General features: G+C 39.3%; 1 protein-coding gene across 1 annotated transcript; it reads right to left on the reverse strand.

Moving 5' to 3' along the window:
* Positions 1 to 13: 13 nt before the first annotated feature.
* LOC108200677 (protein SCARECROW) lies at positions 14 to 3,001 on the reverse strand. Its single transcript, XM_017368913.2, has 2 exons — positions 1,144 to 3,001; positions 14 to 680 (listed from the first exon to the last, which is right to left on the reverse strand). Exons 1-2 carry the CDS (start codon positions 2,847 to 2,849, stop codon positions 242 to 244), a joined length of 2,145 nt encoding a protein of 714 aa, XP_017224402.1. The 5' UTR covers positions 2,850 to 3,001; the 3' UTR covers positions 14 to 241.
* Positions 3,002 to 13,056: the final 10,055 nt, after the last annotated feature.

Genomic DNA, 13,056 nt, shown 5'->3' on the forward strand with positions numbered 1-13,056 from the left:
TTGAAAGCATGCCTTTTCTCTTATGCAAGGCAGTACATCTCAAAGCATATAATAGTGAGTGAGCAACTTGATATATTGTGCCCTATGACAATGGTAATTATCCTTTCAATATTCATTCTAAGAATATGACATGACAACAGATAAAAGAGACAAAAGTGACCTACATACAGAAGAAAATTGCGATTGATGTCATCAACTTATAATGGCTGTAAGACGTAGCTAGCTAGCTGGATGATACTAATTAGTTGTAAAGTGGTTTCCAAGCAGAAGCTGTGAGCAAGCAAAGATCTTTCCAACCAAGTTTGAGAGTGCCATTATCCTCGACCAAGGTGTAACCATCAGAAGGGAACATCCCAAGCAAGAGAGTGGCCTGTGCGGCTGCATTCCCAGCCAAAGAGATTCCCTTGAATCCAGATTGTTGAAGCTTCTCCCGCCAGTTGAATCTCAACTCACCACCTCCACTCCTTGAAGGCCCCCCCACAGCTAGGACATTCTTTATCTCCCTCGATAGCAACTGCTGCTCCACCACATGCCTCTCCTCGCTTTCCTCCCCATAGCTTGCTCCGAGCGAGTCGAATAATGCAGAGAAGTAATGTATGGCCTCCACAAACCTTCCCAAGAAGGAATCAGCTGTGTGACTCAGGTCTTGCTCTACCACGGTTACTACTTTTGGGGCCAATCTGCATACAGTAAGTGTACCACATTGATAAGTGATATTTACTAATCTACTTTCTGATGCTAGTACTTAGAAGAATTTTGCCTATAGTATAAGACATTAGTAAATCTAGAATAGTCAATCCTGACGAACTCACGTTAATTTTGTGTTTGGAGAGGGAAGATTTCATACACATATCTGCAGATTCTATGAATTATTTATTTATTAATTTATTTGTGTGTGTGTGTGGGGGGGGGGGGGGGGGGGGGGGGGGGGGGGGGGGGCGACAATTGGAACAGAGGAAACAAAAACTTTGAACATTTACACAATAATATAGTTTACATCTCATCTCATTTCATTCTCTTCATTTTTATTCATTTTAACCAGCCATAGCATTAGATTTATTGAGCAGGCACTAGCGCAAAATGCAGAGTAGAATTGGATCAAAGGTGTAATAGAAAGACTAAGGTTCTTAAATTAGTAATTACCTTTTCAAGAGCGAGAGCGTGTTTGCATCAGAGCCTGTGACATCGTAGAGTGAATGCTGTAACCAGTGAACCGCAACTGCCTCTTTTTTGCTCACGTTAATTCTTTCAGGATCTAGATTCCCAACTTTGTCAGCAACTGGGGAGAACTCAAATGGGAGCCCTAACTTATCAGCAAAGTCCGACAAGCGCTTACCAGTGGCTTCTAAAGCCTCCATACAAGTGCCAAAACCTGTGAGTCGAACGGAAGGAGGTCCTCCAGGTCGAGAAGCCAAGATATGGAAGAGTCCCGGCCATTGGAGGCCTTGCATGATGTCAAGGTCTATGATATGCACCCTGTCCTCCCTCTCAAAAGCTTCCTGTATGGCCTGGTTTGCAGTAAAGTGTGAGAACTTAACAAAGGGGCTGATACCGTTAAAAACCTGGAATGCTGAAGCCATTTTCTGGCCATGAGGAGGCACCATTGTTGTGGGAAGAGAAGCATAGATTCCTAAGCAAGAGCTAACTAATCTGGCCGACATTGCCTCTGAGAAGTAAGCGCCCACCCTTTGAGCGGACGTTCCAAAAGGTGTGGACAGTTGTGAAATTTCCAATAGCATAGTACTGGCCTCCTCAAAATTGTCTGCAGAGACGGCCTCCGCACACTGCAGGAGTAGTTTGAGCAGGTACAGACCTTCTTCGTCCCTCTTCAGCTGTCGTATGTCTTCTTTTCTCTTTTCCCTAAAAACTGCCGCATCATCCATAACTTGTGATGCATCGGCTGCTGCTGGAGGAGGTGGCAGCATCGAGTCCTCGTGCATTTTAATTTGGTTTGACAACATGACAGGAATATGGGCAGTAGGCATGGCCTCGTTACTGCTAGTTGCTGTTTGTGGAAGTTCCCAATTGTTGTAATGGTTGACAGAAGCAGAAGCAGAAGCAGCAACAGCAACAAAGTTATCGACGTCCACAAGACCAGTTGGAGGTGCAGCTGAGGATGGATGTAATTGGGGTGTTACTTTAGAAGTAATTTGAAGATTATGATGATAGTGAGGATACTGGGAATTTCTAATAGCCGGTGATGTTGTTTCCTTTCTCATAGTGTCTGGATCCATTGTTGTGGTAGTGGTCAAAGTGCGGAGTCTACTCTCAAGTAGTGAGGCCAGGCTAGGATTGCAGGGGTGAATGATTTCTTTAACATTTTGAAGAAGCTGGGGTATTGAGACAGGGGACGAGCTGTGAAGAAGATCTTTGATGATGCCATCGATCCATGCCATTGCAGCGCTGCTATCAGAATTGCTATCTGTACCAACTTGAGTTCCAATTGGACTAGTAGTGGTAGTTGGCGTTATGAGTGGGACTATGGGCGGAGAAGATAACAACGGTTGCTGCTGCTGCTGCAGCACTGGCGGAAATAAGGGCAGGCCCGAGAAAACACAAACGGATGGAGAAGCAGATTGATGAGATGATCCGTCCATTATACAAGTGCTGGTGTTGATAGCAGAGGAAGAGAACATTACGGTGGTGGTGGAGTAGTTGGGAATTTGTGGGTGGTTAGAAGAACCGGTATTATTATAATTACCATTGCTGATATTATTCACGACTACACCTGCAGCATGGAGACCAATGGTTTGAGGATTTAAATTAGTCGCTCGGCGGCCCGAAAATCTGTTGCGGCATTCATCGCCTGGTTGAACTTCCATCTCGGAAGCTAGCCTCTTCCTCACCATTGATTTATTGCTGCACTGAAGGGACCAAGAAAAAGCTGACAGAAGATTAAATGTGTAAAAGACGTTCAACTTTTACACGCCAACCCAGCTCCATCCCTTAACAAAAAGTTTTTACTGTTCAGAATGCCAATGTACGTTTGGTACTGCATATGTATACTTAAATTTATACTCCCTCCGTCCCTATTTATCTGTCCACTTTGGAAGTTAAAATTTGTCCCTATTTATCTGTCCATTTATACTTTCAAAACTAATTTAATGATAGTTTTTCAAATATATCTTCATAATTTCAATTTTCAAGGCTTGACTTATTTAAAATTTGGTTGAATTTATGTTTTCAAGACATAAAGTAGGAGTATTCCACCATTTTCAAGATATTAATTAGAGGTATTTAATGAAAAAGTTTACACAATCAATTATTCCTTAGTATGTGTTTTTTTTCCAAAGTGGACAGATAAATAGGGACGGAGGGAGTACTAGTTAGTTTTATACTACTCCCTCCGTCCCTATTTATCTGTCCATTTTGGAAGTAAAAATTTGTCCCTATTTATCTGTCCATTTATACTTTTGAAACTAATTTAATGATAGTTTTTCAAATATATCTCCATAATTTCAATTTTCAAGGCTTGACTTATTTAAAACTTAGTCGAATTCATGTTTTCAAGACATAAAATAGGAGTATTCCACCATTTTCAAGATATTGATTAGAGATATTAAATGAAAAAGTTCATACAATCAATTATTCCTTGGTATGTGTTTTTTTTTCCAAAATGGACAGATAAAAAGGGACGGAGGGAGTACTATATGTTTACTCCCAAGCCAAACTCCGCCAGCCAAATCTGGGAACCCAATGCACCTCCATCTCCTCTCTCATTTTCCTATAAATGTTACTGTAATGTATTTATATATATGGTTCCAAGCTAAAAGACCAGGAGATAGAGTCAAAGAGGGGGTCCAGATGAAGAAATAAAGAGACATAAAAACACACAAGAAGCAAACAAGCGAGTTAGTAAATTGGGCAGTGTGAAAAAGGTGCATGATGATGCCTTTGAAAGCAAAATGTCAAACGCTACGTTGCATCTTGGGAAATTGGATGGATTGACAGCTCCCTCACCTCCACCTCGACAACCACACTCAGTACTGCCATTTTCTCATAACTCTCCTCTCTCCTCTTCGGGAGCATCTACTTCCACCGTTTCAATTGTTTAGATCGGGTGTGGCCTCTGCAATTGATAATTTAATTTGAATTTTCTTAAAAAATATTTATTATCTAATTTAATTTTTATAAAAAGAATTTTTTTTCAAATGTGAATAACTGTGATACTCACAAGGCTGCTACACTTTTTGAACTTGGCATCAGCTGCTTTGTACATGTTCCTCAAGAGAACAATGAATTCAAATGAGTATTTAAATACTAAAATCTAGCTAGAAGTTTATAGTTTCTAATGAATATACTGCACTCAGTGTAGATAAATACAGTAATATAGAATTCATAGATAGAGATGCAGTAAGCTGATTTAGTTAGTGAGTTAGTTACAACAAACTCTAGTGAATATTCTAGTGAATATTCTATACAATCTGTGTATATAAGTTGAGCACAAGCTGTAGTTCTGAATTCATTCAATACAACACCACATTTACTTTCTCTCTCACAAAAAATGTAACATGGTATCAGAGCGGTAACGATCTCACCGGACTTCCACTCGCTATCAGATTCTCGCCGAAAAATTCTGTTTCTCATCTTCTTCACAGGTGTTTCTTTCTCTGTATATAGCAATTTCTCTCTTTCAATCAACTGTTCTTGCCTTTATTTCTGCATTTACTGTACAATCATCATGTCTTCCACTCGTACGAACATCTCAAACACAAATCAAGATCCGTCTAGCGTTTATTACATTCATCCATCCGATGCATCCACAAATCAGCTTGTTTCTGTGAAATTCAATGGTACTGGTTACCATACCTGGAAGAGATCTATGGTTATTACTCTCTCCACTAAAAACAAGCTCGGTTTTGTCAATGGCACAATACCTGTTCCAGATCCTACTAGTGTTGAGTATCAGTACTGGGAACGTTGCAATAATCTTGTCATTTCTTGGATTCTGTTTAATCTTGATGAGGAAATTGCTTCTAGTGTCTTGTTTTCTGATTCTGCTAAAGAGATTTGGGACGATTTAGAGGCTAGGTTTGGATGTACTTCTATGACTCAGACTTACTCTCTTGAACAAAAACTGCTTGAGTTAAAACAAGGCACTGATTCTGTCTCTACGTTCTTCACTAAGATGAAAGCTGTTTGGAATGGATTGAATGATGCAGATCCAATTGTTCGCTGTACTTGCAACAATTGCACTTGCAATGTCAACTTGAAGATTCAACAAAAGGAACAAGCTCGTAGGCTTCTGCAATTTATGATGAGGCTCAATGAATGCTTCAGTGTTGTTCGAGGCAACATTATGATGATGAATCCTCTGCCAACTATTCAACAGGCTTACAGGTTGTTTGCTCAAGAAGAAAATCACAAACAACTCTCTAATCTCACATCACAGACTGAGTCTCTTGCTTTTGCTGCTGATAAGAAGACAGTCTCTAATCCCAGCACTAATTCTAAGTCATTCTCCAAGCCTGGACAATTCAAGAAAGGAGGAAAACCGACTTACTACTGTAATCATTGCAAAGTATCTGGTCATAGCATGGAGAGATGCTTCAAACTCCATGGTTATCCCCCTGGTTTTCAGCCTCGAAAAGTTGCTGCTATGTCTGAGCACCAAAATTCTGCACAAGATACAGATGCTGTTCCTACTTTCAGTCAAGATCAGTATAATCATCTGATGAATCTCATTGAACACACATCACCAGATCATAGTGATGTTGCCAGCACTTCAGATTCCTCTAAACATGCTTTATTGGCAGGTACTACTATCTGATTATTATCACATAGTCATACTCCTGAATGGCTGATTGATAGTGGGGCAACTGATCATATCTGTCCTGATCTTGATATGTTTGATTTTTTTGAACCATTGACACAGAGTGATTCTATTACTATCCCTAATGGCACAAAGGTTCAGGTATTGCATAAGGGTACTATTAGACTAACTGATGATATTATCCTCCAGAATGTACTGCATGTACCTGGATTTTGTTTCAGATTAATATCTGTGAGCAAACTCTGTGAGGATCTTAAGTGTCACGTTATGTTCACTAATTCTGATTGTTTCATACAGGGCCTTTTTCAGAACAGGCCTCCAATTCTTCTTGGTAAGATTGTTAATGGATTATATAGGAACTTGCACTCTTCCAGTGGATCTCAAGATCACTCTACTTCTTGCAATGTTTCTATCAACAATGAAGAGGTTTTGAAGCTGTGGCATGTGAGATCTGGTCACATACCTTTTTCAAAGTTACATCTGGTAGCTCCTGTTGCACAAAAGGTCCCTTCCAACATCATCTGTCAAGTCTGTCATTCTGCTAAGCAAGTTAGAAAATCTTTTCCTTCTAGTTCCATCAAAAGTACTGTTGCTTTTCAGATGTTGCATATTGATGTATGGGGACCATACAAAACTAAGTCAATATCTGGTTGTACTCTTTTCCTGACTATAGTTGATGATTTCACTAGATTCACATGGGTGCACTTAATGAAATACAAAACTGAGGTTGTGTCTATTTTAGACTCTTTTCTGCAACATATTAAAACTCATTTTCCTGACAAGAAAGTTCAGTTTATTAGGTCTGATAATGCATTAGAATTATCAGAAGGACCTATTAAACTCTTGTATACACAAAATGGCATCATTCACCAGACAACCTGTGCTCACACTCCACAACAAAATGGTGTTGTGGAGAGGAAGCACAGGCATCTATTAGAAACTGCCAGAACTCTTCAATTACAGTCCAAGTTGCCTGATAGATTTTGGGGAGAATCTGTACTTTGTGCCACATATCTTATCAATAGAATGCCTTTGCAGTCTATTGACAATCTTACACCCTACTTCAAGCTGCATAATCTTTCTGCTGACATTAGTTCTTTAAAAACTTATGGTTGTCTTTGCTTTGTATCCACATACAAAGTTTTAAGAACCAAGTTGGATCCCAGAGCAGTTGCTGGTGTCTTTGTTGGATATTCTAACACAACTAAGGGTTACAAGGTTTATAACCTCAAAACAAATTCTCTTATGACATCCAGAGATGTGACCTTTTATGAGTCCCAATTCCCATTTAAAATTTTGTCACAAACACAGCAGTCACAATCTCAGTTCCTTGATGAAATTTTCTTACCTGTCATACCTGCCAGTGTTCATCATGATGAGGAACCTCCTCTTGTTCAACCTGATACACTAATTGATTTGACTGACCATCAACCTAGGCAGTCTACTAGACTAAGACAGCAACCCTCATACTTACAAGATTATGTTTGTAACAATGCTCAGACTGTATCATCACAACACTGGTGCAATTTAATATTTGCTTCCCAAATTCCTCTCTCTACTATTCCTGCCTTCACAGAACCCAAAAATTATCTTGAAGCCTCAAAAAAACCAGAGTGGCAGGAAGCTATGAAGAAAGAATTACATGCTTTGCATATAAACAAGACTTGGGAGTTAGTACCTTTACCTCCTGGAAAAAAGGCCATCGTTTCCAGGTGGGTATTCAAAATCAAGCTAAAGGCAGATGGTACTATTGAGCGTTGCAAAGCTAGGTTAGTAGCCAAAGGCTATAATCAGAAGCATGGAGAAGATTTTGATGAAGTCTTTTCACCAGTTGTCAAAATGAGTACTGTTCGTTGTATCATCTCTTTGGCTGCTAGTAAACAGTGGAAATTACATCAATTAGATGTCAATAACGCTTTTTTACATGGGGAGTTAGATGAGGAGGTCTACATGCAGGTTCCTGATGGGGTTGACAATCCTCTAAACTATGTTTGCAGGCTGATTAAGTCAATCTACGGCCTCAGACAAGCTTCCAGAGTCTGGTTTGGTAAATTGGCAACTGAATTGTTTGGACAGGGTTTTACCCAATCAAAAAATGATCACAGCTTATTCATCTGCAAACATCATACTAGCATTACCATCATCGCAGTCAACGTTGATGATATTATCATCACTGGCAACAGTGAGGATCATATCACTTCTATTAAACAACATTTGGATAACATTTTTGGAATTAAAGATCTCGGTCTCTTAAACTACTTTTTAGGCATTGAGATTAGTTATGCCCCTGCAGGTGTAGTACTTAGTCAGAAAAAGTTCACAAAAGAACTTCTGGATATGTGTACTGTGGACTGTTCTCAAAAGGCAGTCATACCCTTGCCTTTACATCTGAAGTTAAGTTCTGAAGATGGTGACATTTTTCATGATCCTGAACTATATCGATCCATCCTTGGAAAGCTCAATTTCTTGACCAATACTCGTCCTGATCTCAGCTATGCTGTCCAGTCCCTCAGCCAGTTCATGCATAAACCTCGACTACCACACTTTGAAGCTTTAAGTCACACCTTGCGATACATATCTCACACTGCTGGACAGGGTATTTTACTTCAAGGCTCTGACAAGCTCACTTTACAGGCTTATTCTGATTCTGATTGGGCTGCTTGCCCAAATACTCGTAGATCTGTGACTGGATATGTCTTGATGCTTGGTAATTCACCTATCACTTGGAAATCAAAGAAACAATCCACTGTCTCCAAGTCCAGTTCAGAAGCCGAGTATCGAGCCATGGCAGCGGTTGCATCTTAGGTGACCTGGTTAGTTCGTCTTCTTGCAGAACTTGGAGTTGATAAGCTCACCCCACTTCACTGTGATAACCAGTCAGCTCTGCACATTGCCAAGAACCCTGTCTTTCACGGAAGAACAAAGCACATTGAAGTCGACTGTCATTTTACTCGTGATAAAGTGCTAGAAGGATTAATCCAACTCACGTATCTCCCCACTCAACATCAACTAGCAGATGTCCTCACCAAGACTGTTCCTTCTGCACAGTTGAAGTTATTAACATCCAAGATAGGTTTGGTTGATACCAATATCAAACCACACCCTATCTTGCGGGGGGCTAATGAATATACTGCACTCAGTGTAGATAAATACAGTAATATAAAATTCATAGATAGAGATGCAGTAAGCTGATTTAGTTAGTGAGTTAGTTACAATAAACTCTAGTGAATATTCTAGTGAATATTCTATACAATCTGTGTATATAAGTTGAGCACAAGCTGTAGTTCTGAATTCATTCAATACAACATCACATTTACTTTCTCTCTCACACAAAATGTAACAGTTTCATATAGCTCTAATAGATTCATGCCTTTTTAGTGTCCCCGCCCCTCAACTCAGCTCGGCTCAATCTCTCTCAAAGAATTGAGCTCTTTAGAGGACATGATTCAGGGTTTAGGGTTAGAGGTTTTGGGGTACGGCACGGATCCAACTTCTCAATATGCTTAGTAACCGTAATTGGCAGAAGGAAAATGGACCCACCCCCAATAAACTTGCATAGACAGCAGCACCGACGACGCTAATTAGACTCTCCCTGCATAATTCAACCACTTATTTTCCCACGACTCGATTTTGTCTTGAACTTTTTGAACCAGAGGTTTACAATCATTGACCCACAGAGTTGTCGAAATGAGGGGCACTCCTAAATAATGAACTGGCAGATCTCCAACATTAAATTCCAGAATGCTCTGAATGAGACTTTTAACATCATCGGAAACATTACCAAAGAACACATTACTTTTCCCTTTATTCGGCCAGAGCCCAGAACAACTCCGAAATTCATCCAAACAATCTTTCAAAATTTGAACCTAATAAGGATCAGCCCCACTAAAAAGAAACAGATCATCTGCAAATGAGAGGTGAGTAATACCTTGCTTAGCACACTTTGGATGGAACTTAAAAGCTCCTTCCTCTGAAATTCTCCGCTTAATTATCAAAGAAAACATCTGCATCACCAAAGTAAATAAATACTGAGAAAGCGGGTCACCTTGGCGGAGGCCCTTCTCAACCTTAAAGAAACCGTGCATTTGACCATTCAGAATGATTGAATAAGAAGGAGAGGAAATACATTCTCGAATCCAGTCAATCATTTTCTCAGGAAACCCAAACAGCTTAAGCGCGTCAATAAGAAAATCCCACGAAACACTGTCATAAGCTTTCTTAATATCCACTTCAATAGCACAACGAGGAACACCAATCTGATGATGATAATTCTTTAAAATCTCCTGGGTAAGCAAAATATTGTCACTAATACGACGGCCAGGAATAAACGCATTTTGAGTGTCATCCACTAAATCATTGTATCCATCCGGACCCGAAGCCTTATCATCTCCCATCTGAAAAATAACTTGCTTAATCTCTTCATTAGAGACTTCTCTAATTAAATCTGTAGCCTGAGAAGCATTCAATTTCTTAGCAAAATATCCATGGGGACCCATTTATATGAAAATATCAAAAGAAACTTCCCGGTGAAATTTTCATGAAATTCCCATGTACTAACCCCTTTGAGAATTCTTCAAAAACTCGAACTTCATTATTTCTGATACGATTCAGTCTCGACTGCCCCAAATATGGTCGTGACCAATTCATATATCCATAGGGACCCATTTATGTGAAAATATCAAAAAAAACTTCCCGGTGATATTTTCATGAAATTCCCGTTAACTAACCCCTTTAAGAATTCGTCAAAAACTCGAACTTCATTATATCTGCTCCGATTCAGTCCCGACTGTCCCAAATATGTTCGTGACCAAATTCATATATCCATAGGAACCCATTTATGTGAAAATATCAAAAGAATCTGCCCGGGGATATTTTCAAGAAATTCCCGTGAACTAATCCCTTTGAGAATTCGTCAAAAAATCGAACTTCATTATATCTGCTCCGATTCAGTCCCGACTGCCCCAAATATGGTCGTGACCAAATTAATATATCCATAGGGACCCATTTATGTGAGAATATCAAAAGAAACTGCCCGATGAAATTTTCATGAAATTCCCGTGTACTAACCCCTTTGAGAATTTGTCAAAAACTCGAACTTCATTATATCAGCTACGATTCAGTCCCGACTGCCCCAAATATGGTGGTGACCAAATTAATATATCCATAGGAACCCATTTATGTGAATATATCAAAAGAAACTGCCCGATGAAATTTTCATGAAATTCCCGTGTACTAACCCCTTTGAGAATTCGTCAAAAACTCGAACTTCATTATATCTGCTCCGATTCAGTCTCGATTACCCCAAATATGGTCGTGACAAAATTCATATATCCATAGAAACTCATTTATGAGAAAATATCAAAAATATCTGCCCGATGATATTTTCAAGAAATTCCCGTGTACTAACCCTTTGAGAATTCGTTAAAAACTCGAACTTCATTAAATCAGCTACGATTCAGTCCCGACTGCCCCAAATATGGACATGACCAAATTCATATATCCATAGGAACCCATTTATGTGAAAATATCAAAAGAATCTGCCCGAGGATATTTTCAAGAAATTCCCGCGTACTAACCCCTTTGAGAATTCTTCAAAAAATCGAACTTCATTATATCTGCTCTGATTCAGTCAAGACTCCCCCAAATATGGTCGTGACCAAATTCATATATCCATAGGGACCCATTTATGTGGAAATATCAAAAGAAGCTGCCCGTGGATATTTTCAAGAAATTCCCGTGTACTAACCCCTTTGAGAATTCGTCAAAAACTCGAACTTTATCATATCAGCTATGATTCAGTCCTGACTTCCCCAAATATGGTCGTGACCAAATTCATATATCCATGGGGACCCATTTATGTGAAAATATCAAAAGAAACTTCCCGGTGAAATTTTCATGAAATTCCCTTGTACTAATCCCTTTGAGAATTCGTCATAAACTCGAACTTCATTATATCTGCTCCGATTCAGTCCCGACATCCCCAAAAATGGTCGTGACAAAATTAATATATCCATAGGGACCCATTTATGTCAAAATATCAAAAGAATCTGCCCGAGGATATTTTCAAGAAATTCCCGCGTACTAACCCTTTTGAGAATTCGTCAAAAAATCGAACTTCATTATATATCTGCTCCGATTCAGTCCCGACTCCCCAAATATGGTCGTGACCAAATTCATATATCCATAGGGACCCATTTATGTGGAAATATCAAAAGAAACTGCCCATGGATATTTTCAAGAAATTCCCGTTTACTAACCCCTTTGAGAATTCGTCAAAAACTCGAACTTCATTATATCTGATACGATTCAGTCCCGACTGCCCCAAATATGGTCGTGACCAAATTCTTATATCCATAGGGACTCATTTATGTGAAAATATCAAAAGAAACTTCCCGGTGAAATTTTTATGAAATTCCCGTGTACTAACCCCTTTGAGAATTCGTCAAAAACTCGAGCTTCATTATATCTGCTCCGATTCAGTCCCGATTGCCCCAAATATGGTCGTGACAAAATTCATATATCCATAGAAACTCATTTATGGGGAAATATCAAAAATATCTGCCCGGTGATATTTTCAAGAAATTCCCGTGTACTAACCCCTTTGAGAATTCGTCAAAACTCGAACTTCATTATATCTGCTCCGATTCAGTCCTGACTGCCCCAAATATGGTCGTGACCTAATTCATATATCCATAGGTACCCATTTATGAGAGAATATCAAAAGAAACTGCCCGGGGATATTTTTAAGAAATTCCCGTGTACTAACCTCTTTGGGAATTCGTCAAAAACCCGAACTTCATCATATCAGCTATGATTCAGTCCTGACTGCCCCAAATATGGTCGTGACAAAATTCATATATTCATAGTATCCCATTTATGTGAAAATATCAAAAGAATCTGCCCGGGGATATTTTCAAGAAATTCCCGTGTACTAACCACTTTGAGAATTCGTCAAAAACTCGAACTTCATTCTATCAGCTACGATTCAGTCCCGACTGACCCAAATATGGTCGTGACCAAATTAATATATTCGTAGGGACCCATTTATGTGAAAATATCATAAGAAACCGCCCGATGAAATTTTCATGAAATTTCCGTGAACTAACCCCCTTTGAGAATTCGTCAAAAACTCGAACTTCATTATATCTGCTCCGATCCAGTCCCGACTCCCCCAAATAAGGTCGTGACCAAATTCATATATCCATAGGGACCCATTTATGTGGAAATATCAGAAGAAACTGCCCATGGATATTTTCAAGAAATTCCCGTGTACTAACCCCTTT

This window comes from Daucus carota, chromosome 9, assembly GCF_001625215.2.
Source record: "Daucus carota subsp. sativus chromosome 9, DH1 v3.0, whole genome shotgun sequence".
In the NCBI taxonomy this organism is placed as follows: domain Eukaryota; kingdom Viridiplantae; phylum Streptophyta; class Magnoliopsida; order Apiales; family Apiaceae; genus Daucus; species Daucus carota.